Source organism: Pituophis catenifer, unplaced genomic scaffold (assembly GCF_029215685.1).
Source record: "Pituophis catenifer annectens isolate HBS135680 unplaced genomic scaffold, rPitCat1.0.hap2 SCAF_7, whole genome shotgun sequence".
In the NCBI taxonomy this organism is placed as follows: domain Eukaryota; kingdom Metazoa; phylum Chordata; class Lepidosauria; order Squamata; family Colubridae; genus Pituophis; species Pituophis catenifer.
Window position 1 is genome coordinate 80,850,878 of NW_027256887.1, and position 17,894 is coordinate 80,868,771.

The window sequence follows — 17,894 nt, forward strand, 5'->3', positions numbered from 1 at the left end:
ACAGAAATGAGGACACAACCATTAATTCTCTTTCTGACTAGTGTGAATAATTCATCTCTATTCTCCTTGCAACATTTCTATGCAATACCCAAAATGCATCAGTAAGAATTTTTTTTATCTGTTTCAGGAAGATGTTCCTTCTATCTTTTCTCTGTATGTGTATATATGTACACTAAATGCATGCAGTATTGGTCTATCGGGGTGTGTCTTGATTTTCTTCAAAACTGAGTTTTTTAAAATGCAATATCCACAACTAAATAGTGTGACATGAAATGTATAGCAAAATGGATCAGAAACAATTTCATTTTCATATATAGGTAAGAAAATTATTTTTGGAATAACCAAATAACTGTTGATGGAGTGTAACACTTAAGAGTTAGACAAAAATCTTTCCAGACTGTGATCCGCATCAGCATTAGTATCATACAAGGCAATCATAATTTCAAGACAGATGCTCTGTATTTCTGATTAAACACTTTGACTTAGCATACACATTCTGAAATACTGTAAAATATTTTTAAGCAGCGTATATGAGCTAAATATAATTAGAGTTGTAACACTATAGAGATTAAGGCCAAGTACACTAATTACTTTTAACATACTCAGAATAGACAAATGTAGGATTTGGCTATCCTTAAACTTGCAAGGATTACAGTATCTAGAAAATTAAAATGTAAATCCTTTATTTTTAGTATTTCGATTGTTTTCATCCTTCCCTAAATCTTTTAATTTTTATATACCTTTAATTGTGACACTATAGGACAGAAACATGCTACACAAATATTACTCCTTTCTGATATTCATTTATTTTGTTCTTTTAAATGTGAGGGTTTATTCCCATATTAATAAAGACGTCTAATAGCAAAACTATAATCAGAAACAAGGTAATCTCTTTCACTTCCAAAAGCAGGCTTCTAGCCCCCTGCATTTGAAAGAATATAAGAACATGGAAGATGGTTTTTCCATCATATTATCTATCATGGACATTCATAATTACAGTCTAAATAAGGCAAAACCAATTAGGTGATCAAAGTCTGCCCCTATTTTAAAGCACGTCACAAACATTGCAGGCACATAAAAGGATGAGGTTTTAGTCTCTCAATTATTCCCATCATTTTGAAGCCTGTGACCATTGCTACAGATACCCTGTTGTTTATATATTATATATTACTGCCTCATTTAAGAGTAGAATACTCACTGGAATTTTTAAACTTCCTTCTAATAAATATTATTAATCAGTTATAAAAGATTTTTCTTTCAATTAACTTTTCCTGTCCCGATTGTTAGGAGGGAAATCTGAGACGAAGTACAGAGGACCTTAATTTCTCTTATAATACCAAGCTAAAATAATCTTATTCTGTCAAGTCTTTAACAGAATTCATAATTAGCATTTTAACATCTGCACCTTTTTGGAGCTCTTGATTTTAATTGATAATGCTATTTTAGCTCTATTTCTGTAAAGTCATATTATTGTTATAAATTTATCACAGATTACTTTATTACTATTCAAAATAAGTACAAATGTAGAAGTCTGCAATGCATTCAAGCTTTGAACATACTACAATTTTACATACATAATTCATGTATGGTCATTTTAAAAATTCTATTAGCAATTCTAAATCTTTTTGAGAATGAATCTATGTAAATTTAATGAAAATTAGATTTTTTCAGATTTACCAGCATTTGATTGTATCTCTCATTTTACTCTCTATTGCCTTTCAGACTTTTTTGCACAGTCTGCTTTCAATTACAATTGCAGACTGGATATCATCACTTTTTTTCCATGCTACACAGCTTACAGTCTGAGCATATCATAGTTATATTGACTTAAATCTTAGCCAGAGGCAGATGAGAAGAATTATCATATTAGACTAAGTAAATATATCACTGGTTTTTTAAACCATTGGCTATGAAGTACTGATTATTGGTCTATGGGACCTGGCAACTGTTTATTTAATTGTGGGATATATAATTTTTAATTGAATTAATCATTAATGGGAGAAATCTGTATCAACAGATGTCAAATAGTGAAGAATAAATTAGGAATAAAGTTGCAAATTGCCCAGAGACTTTTTTCCCCAGAATGTATTTTCTCATTTATATCTTCAGGATGTAAATATTGCAAAGATGGAAATGTTAACCCTTTACACCCTTACTCAGTGTAGTTTTCAGTGCAATATGCATAAAATGGTATTCTCCCCAGACTCAATTACAGCAAGTTTTTATTTTAGAGCCTAATTCTCTGCATTCCAGCGACGCTGGAGGACCAGTAACTCTGAATCTGACCGAACACTCTTAAGAGCCTTTATTAGGACTTATTTAGTGGCGATACGGGCAGCAAAATGTTCGCATTTTTGCATCTGCTGATTCGCGCTGATTGTCCATCCTTGGTTCTGGGGGGAGAACCTGAGAAATTGTCCCCCTCAGAACGGGCTCGCAATTTGAGTATCCTCATAGACTCACAGCTAAGATTAGAACAACATCTGTCAGCTGTGGCTAGGGAGACCTTAGCACAGGTTCGCCTGGTGCACCAATTGCGACCCTACTTGGATCAGGAGGCTCTCCTCACAGTCACTCATGCCCTTGTCACCTCATGGTTAGATTATTGCAACGCGCTCTACACGGGACTACCCTTGAAAAGTGTTCGGAGACTACAGTTGGTCCAGAACGCAGCCGCGCGAGCTGTCGTGGGTGCACCTAAGTACATCCACATTACACCAGTTCCCTACGAGCTGCACTGGCTCCCTATTGGTCTCCGGTCACAATTCAAGGTGTTATTACCTTTAAAGCCCTACATGGCTCAGGGCCAGGTTATCTTCGAGACCGCCTTCTACCGCATAGCCCCCAGAGACCGGTAAAATCCCACAGAGTTGGTCTCCTCTGGGTCCTGTCAGCTAAACAATGCCAGCTGGCGGGCCCACGGGGGAGGGCCTTCTCTGTGACTGCCCCAGCTCTCTGGAACCAGTTACCTCCTGAGATCCGGACCATCCCCATCCTATTGGCCTTCCGAAAAGCGGTGAAGACCTGGCTTTTCCGGGAGGCCTGGGGCTGTTGATCTCGCCATTGCGATCTGGCGAGATCCGGCCATGAATGGTATGAATGGGTTTTAATTGTTTTTAATGCTTTAATTTTTAATGTTTTTTATATATGGTTTTTAAATGCATTGTAAGCCGCCTTGAGTCTTCGGAGAAAGGCAGCATACAAGTTGAACAAATAAATAAAAATAAATAAATTCCCTGCATTTCATTGGGAATTGGAGATTTGTGAATTGTAAAAATCTCAGCAGCAATCATTTCTCAATCCAACCACCAAGTGAAGGAAAGGACACTATACTCCGGCAGCAACAGGCTTAAACTAAATGAAAAAAAATCCCTATATGGACATATTGACCTTTTCTTTAGGAATGACCAGATAAGCAGGGTATCTTTGTCCAAAGCTTCTTTGGAAAGCAGTACAAATTATCACACAATTTATTATTCACCTCTTCACCCACCCATCCAATTCCATTAGGAAATGTCAGCAGATAAAAGAATTATTTTTAGCATGACAACTGAAAAACAATTCCATCTTTGAAATGATTTGTATTAATAAATTCATATTTCAATGTTAAAGGTGGTCCATATTTTTATATTTGAAAATTAGATTCCTGAGAATATGTTTTATTTCTAAATTATTGTGTACATTTAAAAATATTAAAAGGATGTATAGTATTACTGAATTCCATTTGGTAAAAAAATGTGATATTCAGAAATTAAAAATACAGCATACCTTCTTCAATGGGCTCAAATTTTGCAACAAGTTGAGATGCAATTGTTTCATCAGCATTATCCTGAAACTGTTCATTTCTAAGAAAATCAACAAGATTTGGTAACGATAGTATTCTGTGGTTTGGAGAGTGGATTGTGAAGAGCTCATGAATTTCACATCTATGTGCTATAGCACGATACATTCTTCTAAAATCCTCTATAGTAATATTTCCAGCCTTGAATGAATCACTTGTCTGGTTTAAAAGACAAAAATAATAAGATATATACAACACATATCATTAATAGAAAAAGAAAAATGCTGAAAAACATTCAGCTACTCATCTTAGATATTTCTTGAACCAAGAAGGCATTATGGTCCAAAAGACCAATCTCTCTTTCTACTGCTATTGTCACCCAATCTTAAAATTATCTTGTAAGATTGTTAGTAGAGACCACTTCACCCAAGCTCATGTAGAAAATTTCTAGCTGGCCAGTTCACCAAACACAAATTATCTTCACTGCTTGGAGAAGATTGACACATGAAGTAGACTCCTCTGAATTAGAGGACTCAGGTAGAAGGCTAGATTTAATAATTCAATCAAATTCAGTTCTCCAATCTTGTCTTTTAAAAACAGGTTCATATAAACTTAAAAATTAAAGTAAGAAAAATCCTCTAGCAATAACTTAATACTAGTTCAGCAACAATAACCAGCCAAATAACCAAATAGTGATTTTTTTTTTTTTCAAAACAGAAACAGAGTAGAAAGCAAGTCATTTTTTAGACATTTCTCAATCTTTATGGAATGGGCTTCTGCAGAGGGGATATTTTGTATTCCATGCCATTGAACAGCTTTATTTCAATGTATACTGATGTAAAGTAGTATAGTAATAATAGTATAGTCTGCTATAAAGCAGACTTGTGAGCAACTAAGATGACCAACGCTTACTTCAACTTATGTTTGGCTTTTATGTTTCAATTTATTAAATTATTTATATTTATATTTTATTTTATAAGCATTTAGCAAAACTTTGCAGTTCTTTTTTCATTTTTTGCTTATCAACAAGTTGCCTATCAGTAGATTTTGTGCACTAGTCAATTACATCCCCATCACATAGGTTAAGTTTACTGGCTGAGTTATCTCTGCTAATTTATTTACCCACAGTAATCACAAGGATATCATATCAATTGATTATGTCCAATGTTGGGACATGAGATTTTAACACTAATGGCAAGCAAAAAAGGAAAAAGAGCCAAGTTTATTTAGCCTGTTTATATATTTCAGATATATTTGTATTGTAATATACTATATATGTACTATAGTATACCCCTTTCATATACACCCAATGAACATAATCCACATGGTACTCTAAATAATATCCATTTGTAGCTAGAAGTAACTTATATTTTACATTCATGCTAATATTGTATATCCTACTATAAGTTACCCAGAAATTATAGCATCACTTCTTTTCAGGCAATGTTTAGTTTTCTCAGCTGAATACCATTTCAGCTAGTCCTCATGGATATCACTGTACAAAATTAAACATCTCTTTAGAGGTTTACATTATTCAAATTTGAAATGGGAAAAATGCCTCAGTCCTAGCATGGGCATCTCGCTGTATTTGGCAAATGCTCTCATTTCAAATCTTAAGAACTATTTCCTCTTTAGACTTTAGAATTTACATATCTCTACTTTTGTTGGCACTTTAGGCTACTGTGAGCATACATGCACGCACACACATGCACGCACGCACACACAAACACACACTTCCAATCCCAAGGAACAGATTTCCAAGAGCATTCTGCTCTGTTCAGGTGTCAAGTTCAATTCTTTGTCTCTCTTTTAATCTGCTAAATCTTTTAGTCAATCCTGGTTCAGAGACCTGGCTCAACCCAAACAACAGCTAGTTATATGGTAGAGGTTCCTATATACTAAAGTGCAATAGAATACAAAGTTTGTCACTTCAAGACACATCTCTCTCAACACTTGTTAATATTCAAATTAAATTTTATTAAACTTTACTAATATTTACCTGTCATGCCTATAAATGCAAACTAGTGTAATTTGAATTAGACAGGTCTTTCCCTGCCAGATCTACAATTGCATAAGTCTGCTTAATGGGATTGAAGTCTATGTAAATAAAGTTGACTCCCCCTCTCTGCTTCCCCTATAATTGGAGACTTAGATGGTAAATAGCCATCTCTCTTTTGCTTTTACTAAATCTATGGTGGAAGGAAGGTAGCAGATGGCCCTTTATCCAATAGGTTTCTAATCCTATAGAGAGATAGGATCAGAGGCAGTTAAGATCTATGTCTCCCAGATTGTCCTGCTACCCCACCCACCCAGTCCTGAACCAATCCTATATTTAAAAATAGTTTGAAAAACAGCTGACTGGTATGGAGAGAAATTTGTGAAGTACCAGGAGTTGACAAGCACTAAAGGACACACAAGTTGACTTAATGTTCCTGATGTACCTCCTCCCCTCCCCCAGTCCCAATAGCAGAGTTGGGCCAAGTGGCAGGACAATCTGGGAGTCTACTACTCACCAGCTTTTTGATATGGGCGATCAAAAATATTACAGCTAAAGAACTCTCTCTGCTTTATTTCCATTCTGGTGACCAAGGGAGCAGGGAGGATTGCAAAAAGAAGCAGGATGGCTTCTCCTATTTAGCCAGGCAACCTTTACCATTCAGGTGAAAGGCCGTTGTTTGATCCGCAAGGTAGAAGGCTACCTTGTTAAATAGGACAGCCCCACCCACCCCACAAATCAGTTGTCTTACTCTGAACAGTACCTAAACCCATGAATCTAGTCATTTGTTACATTCAAATTCATCTCCTCCCTCAGCCCCTTTCCCATTAAAAAAAGTAATTTCTGGTTTTTATCACACTAGCAAGTGATATTCAGTGAGAGGGGAAATCAACTCCCTTACTTCCTTACTGTGACAAAACTGGCCTCATTATTGTGGCAGAATTAGATTCAGCAAACAAGCTAGAATAACTTTCTGCTGACTCAAGGAATGGACGATTATACTTTAATACAGCTATCTGTTGTTTTCAGCCTAACTAGGTTGGATCCAGGTCATAACTTTTAAGGGTTCTGACAAGTAAAATCTAAAGCAGTTTTTAAGAAATTCATCCCAAACTATTTTGATTATATTTAGCCATTTAAACAAATGAATCATATATCTACAATGCACTCCTTATATTATCTAGCAATAGCATTTAGACTTATCTACCGCCCCATAGTGTTTTATAGCACTCTCTGGGTGGTTTACAATGTCAGCATATTGTCCCCAACAATCTGGATCCTTTGTTTACTGACCTCAACTGAGTCTTGAGCCTTGAACTCCAGACTGTGGGCAGTTAGCCTGCAATACTGTACTCTAATCATTGCTCCACCAGGGCTCCTATCTATTATTATCTAGAAATATGGCCTTGATTTGTTAAAAAAAAACAACCTTAAAAGGACATACAGTATGGTTCCGCCCCAGGCGCCTGATGGAACCTGACAGATTCCAGACGGAGCTTGGGCCATTTCCTGAGGTTCTGGCACACGCCTCGACTGGAGACCTGGTGGCCGCCTGGGATAGGGCGGCTGCTGGTGCTCTGGATCGGGTCGTGCCTTTGCGGCCTCTGACCCGGCGCCGATCTCAATTGGCTCCTTGGTTTACCGAGGAGCTGAGGGAGTTGAAGCGCCGGAAAAGACGCCTAGAGAGTAGTTGGAGGGCCAGTCTTCTTGAATCTGACCGGACACTAGTAAGATCCCACATTAGGAATTACTTAGTAGCGATAAAAGCAGCGAAATGTAGTTATTTTGCTGCTCTTATTGCGTCATCAGATAATCGCCCGGCCGCCCTCTTTAGGGTGACCCGCTCCCTGCTCCACCAGGAAGCGCGGGAGGACCCCTTGGAGGGTAGAGCCGAGGATTTTGTTCAGTATCTGTATGACAAAATCACTCAGATTCGGGAAGATTTGGACTCCGACTGGGTAGTCTCAGGGGGAGAGACAGGGGCAGGTCTTGAGAATGTTATCTGGGATGAGTTTGATCCTGTGACCCCTGAGGACGTGGACAGGATTCTGGGTAGACTGAACGCGACCACTTGTTTATTGGACCCGTGTCCTTCCTGGTTAGTACTGGCTTCCCGGGAAGTGACACGAGGCTGGCTCCAGGGGATTATAAATGCTTCACTGAGTGAGGGTGACTTTCCCGCCGCCTTGAAAGAGGCGGTGGTGAGGCCTCTCCTCAAGAAGCCTTCCCTGGACCCGGCAATGTTGGTAAATTATCGTCCGGTCTCCAATCTTTGCTTTGTTGCGAAGGTTGTTGAGAGTGTGGTCGCGCAACAGCTCCCCCAGCACCTGGATGAAACGACGTATCTGGATCCGTTCCAGTCAGGCTTCAGGCCCGGGTACAGCACGGAAACGGCATTGGTCGCGTTGGTTGATGATCTCTGGAGGGCTCGTGACAGGGGGTGCTCCTCTGTCCTGGTCCTGTTAGATCTCTCAGCGGCTTTTGATACCATCGACCATGGTATCATGCTGCACCGGTTGGAAGAGTTGGGGGTGGGAGGCACTGTGTTGCGGTGGTTCTCCTCCTTTCTCTCTGACCGGTCGCAGTCTGTGTTGACAGGGGGACAGAGGTCGACCCCGAGGCCCCTCATATGTGGGGTGCCGCAAGGGTCGGTCCTCTCGCCTCTCCTGTTCAACATTTATGTGAAGCCGCTGGGCGAGATCATCCGTGGTTTCGGGGTGGAGTACCATCAGTACGCTGACGACACTCAGCTGTACATCTCCACCCCGGATCACCCCAACGATGCCCTTGAAGTGATGTCCCGGTGCCTGGAGGCCGTACGGATCTGGATGGGGAGGAACAGGCTCAGGCTCAACCCATCCAAGACTGGCTGTGGTTTCCGACGTCCCGATATAGTCAGTTGACGCCATCACTGACTATTGGGGGCGAATCATTGGCCCCCACGGAGAGGGCTCGCAACTTGGGCGTCCTCCTGGATTCACGGCTGTCTTTAGAAGAGCACTTGACGGCCGTGACCGGGAGGATTTTTCATCAGGTTCGCCTGATTCGCCAGTTGCGTCCCTTTCTGGATCGGGACTCTTTACGCACGGTCACTCATGCCCTTGTCACCTCCCGCCTGGACTATTGCAACGCTCTCTACATGGGGCTCCCCTTGAGGAGCACCCGGAGGCTCCAACTGGCGCAGAGTGCGGCCGCGCGGGTGGTAATGGGAGCGACATGGCGTTCCCATGTAACACCTCTCCTGCGCGAGCTGCACTGGCTCCCGGTGGTCTTCCAGGTGCGCTTCAAGGTTTTGGTTACCACCTTTAAAGCGCTCCATGGCTTAGGACCCGGGTACTTGCGGGACCGCCTACTACCACCAATAGCCTCCCACCGGCCGGTACGCTCCCATAGAGAGGGGCTCCTCCGGGTGCCGTCAGCCAAACAATGCCGACTGGCGGCCCCCAGGGGGAGAGCCTTCTCTGTGGGGGCACCTACTATCTGGAACGAGCTCCCCCCAGAGATACGGAGGATCCCGGATCTGCGCACCTTCCGCCGCGCCTTAAAGACCTTACTATTTCACCAGGCCGGCCTGGCCTAATTTTCCCCCTCTTTTATAAAAGATTTTAAAATTTTAAATATCTTTTAGTATTTATATATTCAATTTTAAATTGGTTTTAAAAGTTTGGGGTTTTAAATTTGTCAGGGCCAAAATTATTTAATTTGATTTTATTCTATTTTTTAAATTTTGTATTGCATGTGTTTTTATTGTTTGGCTGTGCACCGCCCTGAGTCCTTCGGGAGTAGGGCGGTATAGAAATCTAATAAATAAATAAATAAATAAATAGTATATGTACTGTATTTTTATGTGCTTCAGAAGGTAAGCTAAAGTATGGCTCTACAATATCATAACAGAATATTTTATTTCAGAACATATTACAAATAAAATTGTAGGAGAATTTTAGAATTTAGAACATTCAAATTATTTTTAAATTATTTAATTTTATCAAGTAGTAATATATTTAATAGTTTAAGGTTAATTAATTTTCCTTCAGTTATTTTAGCAATGTCATCATTTCAGATATGTAAAGTTTTAAAGGAAGCTTAGAGGAATTTTGGTTACAGGTAGCCCTTGACTTACAACCATTCATTTAGTGTCTGTTTGAAGTTACACGGGTACTGAAATAAATGTGACTTGTGACTAGTCCTTGCACTTATATCCTTCACAGCATTGCCATGATCATGCGATCAAAATCCAGGCACTTGGTATTCTGTTTGAATTTATAACAGTTGCAGCATCCTGGAGTCATCTGATTGTTATTTGTAACCTTCCCAACTGGCTTCCAACAAAGTCAGTGGATGCAGCCAGATTCACTTAATGACCATGTGATTCTCTTAGGTGCAATGATTCACCTAACTGTGGCCAAAAAAAGGTTGTAAAATCAGGTGCAATTCTCTTTGCTTTGCTTACAACCTAAATTCTGATCTGAATTTTAGTTGTATGTCAAGGACTACTTGTACTCAGAAGTGTAAGCAATCTATAAATACTGAAACCTCCAAACTCTTTTGACAGAACAACTCAGTAGGCATTTCTCTTTTTAAAGCAGTGAGGCTTGTATAGTAGAAAAGACCAACAGACTGTTACTTTAGTGACCACTTGCTGATATCACTGTTAACCACACTTAAAAAGGCAAAGTTCACAAATTAATCTGTTTCTGGAAAGGTGGATTATGACTTCCCTCCAGAGAAAATACAACACCAGTCTTTTTTTGGCTAGCAAAGAAAGCCCTAAAGCTCTCAGTGTATTCACTGAATATATACTGCTCAACTCTCTCTCAGCACTGTGGCCCTGATACAAACAGGGTACTTCTATGATAGTTTTTGCAAAAGGAGATTGAATTGGGGATACCTAATTAGGATATATGATTGGATATATAAAGCTATTGTGTTAAATTAACTAATATAATTTAATAACCTTAAATTGTGGCCACTGCTTGCATGATATTTCACCAATTTACCATGGATATTTAGTGTGTCATAGTGTGCCATGTATGATATCTTTCTGATATTTAATTATCATACATCCCACAAAATAATTGCCACTGCCCCAAATGATAATTGACGGATATGATAATTGGCAAATATGTAGCATATTATAAATTTATCTTTAAAAATAAAATCATGTTGGTATTACTTCTAAAATGGTTAAATAATATTTTTCTCACCTTAAAAATGTATTTCACATGAATATAATCAAAAGGAATGTCAAAGTTATTAAGAAGTTCCAGGGTACTTTCCAAATTAATCTTTCCTTTTCTAAATCTGTCGTGGACAATGCTTAAAAACCATGTAAATGAAAAGCTGGTTAAGGGAATCACAAATCAATATAAGTCATACTTCACGTTTTTCTTTGGTGCCAAACTGAAATATACATACCAAATTATTATATCTGCAGAGATAACATATATATATATATATATATATATATATATATATATATATATATATATGTATATATATATGTATATATATATATGCATTTTACATAAAAATACATCTTTATACACAGGATTAATCTATGACATTCAAATGATTCATTCCAAAATCCAGGTTTGAATTAATACATTCTAAATAATATAGTCAGGAGTGCACTCTTAAACTTGTTGGTGATTATTTTTCCTGAAGCATGTATTATGGACATAATATAAGAGTGACAGTTTGGTCTAGTGGTAAAGATACCAGGAAACTTATGAGTTCTAGTCTTGCCTTATGCACGAAAGTCAAATGGGTGACTTGGAGCCAATCACTCTCTCTCTCAACCCAATCTATCTCACAGGGTTGTGGAGAAAATAAGGAGTATTAGGTATGTTCACCACATTGAGTTAGTTATAAAAATAATAAAGGTAGTAGAAGAAAAAACTAAAATAAATAAATAATCTAGAAGACAGTAATTCCTTTTTCTCCTCCCATTTCAGACTGCAAGGATTTTTATTTGATTATTAAATTTAAGTCTCTGTTTTAGAGTATGGAGACAAGGAATGTATCACCACCACCACCCCAATTGGAAGTTTCTAAAAAAAACTCTGTGATCAGAGCAATAAATGATTCCTTAGGCATGAAAGGCAGAAAGGTGACTTTGAATTAATCACTTTCAGTCCAACCCACCTTACATGGTTGTTGTTGTTTTGAGGGAAATAGAAGAGGAAGGAGTATTATATATGTTAACATTATATATAAGAAATGCAGCATTAAAATCTAATAATAGTACAAGTAGTCATCAATTTACGACCACAAGTGAGCCCAAAATTTCTGTTAACCAAATTTTGCCCTTTACGATCTTTCTTGCCCCAGTTAAGTGAATCCCTGCAACTGTTAAGTTAGTAACACAATTGTTAAGTGAATCTGACTTCCCCATTGATTTTGCTTGTCAAAAGTTGATCACATGACCCCAGGACACTGCAACTGTCATAAATATGAATCAGTTGCCAAGTGTCCAAATGTTGATCCCATGACCTACTTACAATGGTTGTGTGAAAAATGGTCATGTTACTTTTTTCAATGCTGTTGTAACTTTGAACAGTCACTAAATGAACTGTTGTGAGTCAAGGACTATCTGTAATGATAATCCAGGTCCTTGGAAAGGTCTAGCTGGGGGAAAAAAGCCAAATCCAGTCTAAACATCTAGATAATTCTGTGACCAACCATGATGATAATGTTACTCACTTAACAGGCTGCCCAATGCTCCTTCTTCAAAAGGGAAGATTGGCAGGTTGTTTGTTCCTGTTAAAGAGGGATAATGGCACAGGGGAGAAATACAGGTAGTCTTTGACTTATGACAATTGAGCTCAACATTTCTGTTGCTAAGTGAGACATTTGTTATGTGAGTTTTGCCCCATTTTATGATCTTCCTTGCCACACTTGTTAAATGAATCACTGCAGTTGTTAACACGGTTGTTAAGTGAATCTGGCTTCCTCATTGAAGGCTCATAAATATGAGTCAGTTGCCAAGCATGAATTTTGACCACGTGATGGTGTGGATGCTGCAACGGTCATAAGTGTGAAAAATGGCCATATGTCACTTTTTAAAGTGATGGTGTAACTTCCAATGGTCACTAAATGAACTGTTGTAAATCGTGGACTATTTGTATGTCTCCCAAAGGACAAGAAATAGCTGCTGATCCAGTTCTACAGAGGAATTATTGAGTCTGTCATCTGTACCTTTATAACTGTCTGGTTTGGTTCTGCAACCCAACAAGAGAGACACAGACTTCAGAGGATAATTAGAACTGCAGAAAAAACAATGGCTACCAACCTGCCTTCCATTGAGGACCTGTATATTGTACAAGTCAAAAAGAGGGCTGTAAAAATATTTACAGACCCCTCGCATCCTGGACATAAATTGTTTCAACTCCTACCCTCAAAATGATGCTATAGAGCACTGCACACCAGAACAACTAGACACAAGGACAGTTTTTTCCCGAACGCCATCACTCCGCTAAACAAATAATTCCCTCAACTATTGTTGTCAAACTATTTACTAAATCTGCACTATTAATCTTTTCATCGTTCCCATCACTCATCTCCTCCCACTTATGACTGTATGACTGTAACCTTGTTGCTTATATCCTTATGATTTATATTGATATTGTTTCCTGATTATTTGTACCCTATGTCTATCAAGTGTTCCATCTTATGATTCTTGATGAATGTATTTTATTTTTCTTTATGTACACTGAGCGTATGCACCAAGACAAATTCCTTGTGTGTCCAATCACACTTGGCTAATAAAAAATTCTATTCTATTCTATTCTATTCTATTCTATTCTATTCTATTCTATTCTATTCTATTCTATTCTGGTATTTGTTTCAATGCCAAGGAAGACGCGGAGGTCCTTTCTTCCCGTACAAGGATGAACTCCCTGAGTTTACAAGGAAAATTTGGGCACTGAAATCTCACCCAGTCGCTAATGGCTGTCCTAATTCATAGGAACAGCTTTTGCCCAAGCCGCGTCTGTCTCCACAGACCGTAAAGCCTCTAAAACCCACAGGGTTCAAGGCACTTCAGCAGCCACGCGTGGGAAGCGCGAGGGAGACAGACAGAGAGCAAGGATATCTGGTCTCCATGGTGTCCGGAAGCTCCTCGTGGAGCTTTTCTCCTCGCTCCTCTCTTGCAATGGGGTCAGCGGCTCTTTGTGCGGCATATTCCCCCCTCCCCGCCCGGTCCAGCCAGGGGAAATCGGGGTCTTTTCCCCGCAGACCCCAAAGCCTCAGGCTGCCGCCCTGGCTCAAACGGGGGGAAAAAAAAAAAACCCAAGCGAGCGCGCGGGGTAAGGGGGCGGGGCTCGAGCGCGCGGAGGGGGTGGGGCTCTTGTGGCGTCACGGTGTGCCGTTCTTCGCCCAACGGTTTTCCCGCGCGCCCTTCGGCGTGATTGGCCAGCCCGTGAAAAGGGCGGGAAGGAGAATGCCTTCTCGTGCCCGGCGGCGAAGGGAGCGCGGTGAGGAAAGGTGGTGGTTGTTTTTATTTTGTTTTTTTAAACGCGCTGGCGGATTTGCTCCGCTGGCGATCGGGAGTGATTAGACCGGCGTTTCAAGATGTCCCGTTTCCTTTGTTGTGTTAAATGTATATCCCGTCTAAGGGATATTACAGTATCAAATCTTCATTTGAGAAGCCGGAATGCCTCAGAATGCCTTCATCCTTGCCGCGCTTCAACACCGCCCCCCTCAAACGTTTTCCGTCTCTACACTTGCTGGAGCCGTTGAGAAGTCTCTGAATCGGCTGCCCTTGCTTCTCTCTCTTTCTCTCTCTCCACCTCCCAGCGAAATAACTTCCTGTACGGTCTCTCCAATCTGCATAATAGCTAGTATGCAAAATAGACTAAATGTTCATATTTTCGGTAATTCCAGGGCAGGCCTCAGGCAATTACAAAACCAGAAGAAAACCTGAAGAGGACAGTAGCAAGAGCAAGAGACCTCGGGGGTGGGGGTGGGGGGGAAGGGTGGTGTTGCCAAGTATTTGTTACCACTCTCCAGGCTATTTTTTTATCGGGGGAATTGGTTAGATGACCCAGGGAATGAGGGGTCCTTGATGCTCTCTGAGCTTGGTTGTTTTCTTGCAGGCGTTTCATTACCCAAACTTGTAACATCATCAGTGCCCAAGAGGGTTACCCAGTTTGAGTAATGAAACGTCTGCAAGAAAACAGCCAAGCTGAGAGAGCACTACGGACCTTCATTTTAATTATGAGCTACAAATATTCTCCTTTATTGGCACAGGGAATGGCCTTGAAAGACAGGGAAGATCCTTTGCCAAGAGTATGGTCAGACAGGAGGGACTAGGGCCCCTTTAAAAAATCAAAACTTGAGAAAATGCCTCAGATAAACCCTCCCTAATTCACACAAAGATGAAGGGAAGGAAAAAGCATGTTCAGACTTGTACAATTCTGTTACTATGTATGGCTACCAGAAGTGCTGTAACTCCCATCATAAATTAGCACATCACGTAGTTGTGCTTTGTGACTGTTGCTCAGCAACAGTTGCCCATACAAATTGTGTTAAACAAGGACTACCTGTGTGAGAGAAAAGATGTCAGATTCCTGTGAAATCCTATCACTAGCGTAATAGTTTTTGCTCAGCAGCAAGAATCCAACAATAATTCTTACTTTCCACCACTTTCATATTTAGCGGTGGATGACCCCTTAGCTTTATTAGATCTTTTGTTTAAAACTCAAAATTTCTGGCATTCTGCTTTGTATTTGTAGCCAGGTGCTATGATTTGTATGTAGACATTTTTAAACATGTGAAAATGCTGTGCATGTAAAATGCATAGAATGTTATGGCAGAACTAATTCTTATATTATACTTTTGTGGAATGAAATCCATTTATTAGATTCAAAACTATCAGAAAAACAGGTGATTAGTAGTTTAGCTGCAGCAGATTTAGATTATTATTTCTGTGTTCATGCAAAATGCTAGTTTTAGGCTTCAATTTTATGTAGATGTATTTATGTAAGACTTCAACCTCAGTAAGACTTATTTCTAAGTAAGCATGCTCAGGATTTCATTGCCAATATACACTTTATTTTAGTTAATCCCATAAACAGTCATCCAGGAGGTGATATTGATTTGAATGCAAGAACAATTACACTGTAGTCTTAAGGGAAAAAATAAAACTGGATGGTTGATATTAGAAAGAAACAAACATACTTTTTTCATAAGTGTTAAATTAAAGCAGATACTATATGGAAAAGCAAACAGTTTTTGTTACATTGTGCAAGGATGTAATGTTTACTAAAATTTATGTAGAAAATGACAAATGGAACCATAATATTTTGATGTAACCATAAGCCATTATTTCTTTTAACTAGATCAACCTGTATAGTTTCATGACATTCATGCTGCAGTGATCCCATTTTATCAATAACATCAGCAACCTACTGAGCAACCTACTCTGTTGCGTTATTTTGAGGGGACAGCATATTTACATTGTTATACAAACTGTACACTCACTACTTTACATTGTAGCCAAGTGTCATTTTTTCAGTGTTGTCACATGAAAAGATATACTTAAATATTTACAAAATGTGAGGGGGTTTAGTTTAGTTTAGTTTATTGTCATAGCACATGGTACAACGAAATTAAATGTACTCACTTCTGTGATATACTGTAGATAATTTATCTTTGCTGTGGTCAAATCACTTCCTTGTCAAACTAAAGACCACAGCTACAGTATTCTGAATTTCTACAAGAGTAGCAGATCCAATACTTTGATCCACTCCAGCACCGAATGGATTCACTTGGTTTCCAGAGAATGATTGAGGTTTTAACCAACATTTTGGCAGACTCATGTCTGATTGACTTGCAGAACATGGAGGTAGTGTAGGAAGTTAGCACCCACTCCTTTCCTGGAAGAGTGAAATATTTTAGGAAATATGAAAAAGGCAGAATATTATATTTCCCTGGATGAGAAATGGAGAAGCATATTTTGAAGCAGCTCCCATCTTCCTGTCCCCACCCTTTGTCAATGGACCATTAAGGCCTGGGCCAGTCTATTCTACATAACAAAGATCTGCCTCCTTCAGGCAGAGCCATAGTGGGAATTGCCAAAGATCCAATAAAGATAGGATTAGCCCTCTACACAAAAGCAGCAGAAACTCATCACATGTGACCTGGGAAGCACATGTGACCATCAGCCAGCAAGGCTAGCTAAGACCTCCACCCCCTGGGAGTCTGACAACCAATCAGGATACTCTTTCGGGGCCCCAAGAAATGCAGAGCCAGAGAGAGCATAAAAACCCGAGGATTTACTGTATCTGCCCCTTTTCTGTTCAGGAACTCAAGCCATGTGATCCTGTCCACCATTAAACCATCTTTCCAAGCAGTCTCCATGTTTCCAGTGTCTTTTTCCCCACTTGGAGCAGAACCTAGAAGGAGATTTCTTCCAACAGTAGCCAAAGCATTTGATCTTGTGTAGCTTCTCTGGTAATGTTGTACTACTAACTAGAGCATACAAAACATTTGCTAGACCAATTCTTGAATACAGCTCATCTGTCTGGAACCTGCACTGCATATCAGACATAAATACAATTGAAAGAGTCCAGAGATATTTTACGAGAAGAGTCCTCTATTCCTCTAACCGCAATAAAATACCTTATGCCACTAGACTCCAAATTTTGGGCTTAAGACAACTTAGAACTACACCGATTTCAGTCTGACCTAAGCATAGTACATAAAATTATCTGCCACAATGTCCTTCCTGTCAATGGCTACTTCAGCTTCAACCACAACAATACATGAGCAAATAATAGATACAAACTCAAGGTAAACCGTTCCAAACTCAATTGCAGAAAATATGACTTCAGCAACAGAGTGGTCAATGCCTGGAATGCTCTACCTGACTCTGTGATTTCTTCCCCAAACCCCCAAAACTTTAACCTTAAACTGTCTACTGTTGACCTCACCCCATTCCTAAAAGGTCTGTAAGGGGCGTGCATAAGTGCACCAGCGTGCCTACCGTCCCTGTCCTAATATTCCTTTTTACTTACTCTTTTCATGTATTCAAATTATGTTTATACTTTTACCTGTTATCTTATATATGCTTGACAAATAAACTTATGATAAACTTATGAACTGCTTCAATACACT

The 17,894-nt window shown here is 39.4% G+C and overlaps 1 protein-coding gene across 1 annotated transcript in view; it reads right to left on the reverse strand.

Moving 5' to 3' along the window:
- The window catches only part of LOC139319857 (1-phosphatidylinositol 4,5-bisphosphate phosphodiesterase zeta-1-like), a 195,660-nt gene that overhangs the window by 30,770 nt on the left and 146,996 nt on the right, over positions 1 to 17,894 (reverse strand). Inside the window, exons 3-4 of the mRNA XM_070947906.1 lie at positions 10,982 to 11,117; positions 3,769 to 4,000 (exon numbers count right to left, since the gene is read on the reverse strand). Of these exons, the coding sequence (XP_070804007.1) occupies positions 3,769 to 4,000; positions 10,982 to 11,117 (368 nt within the window). The remainder of the gene's footprint in view (positions 1 to 3,768; positions 4,001 to 10,981; positions 11,118 to 17,894) is intronic.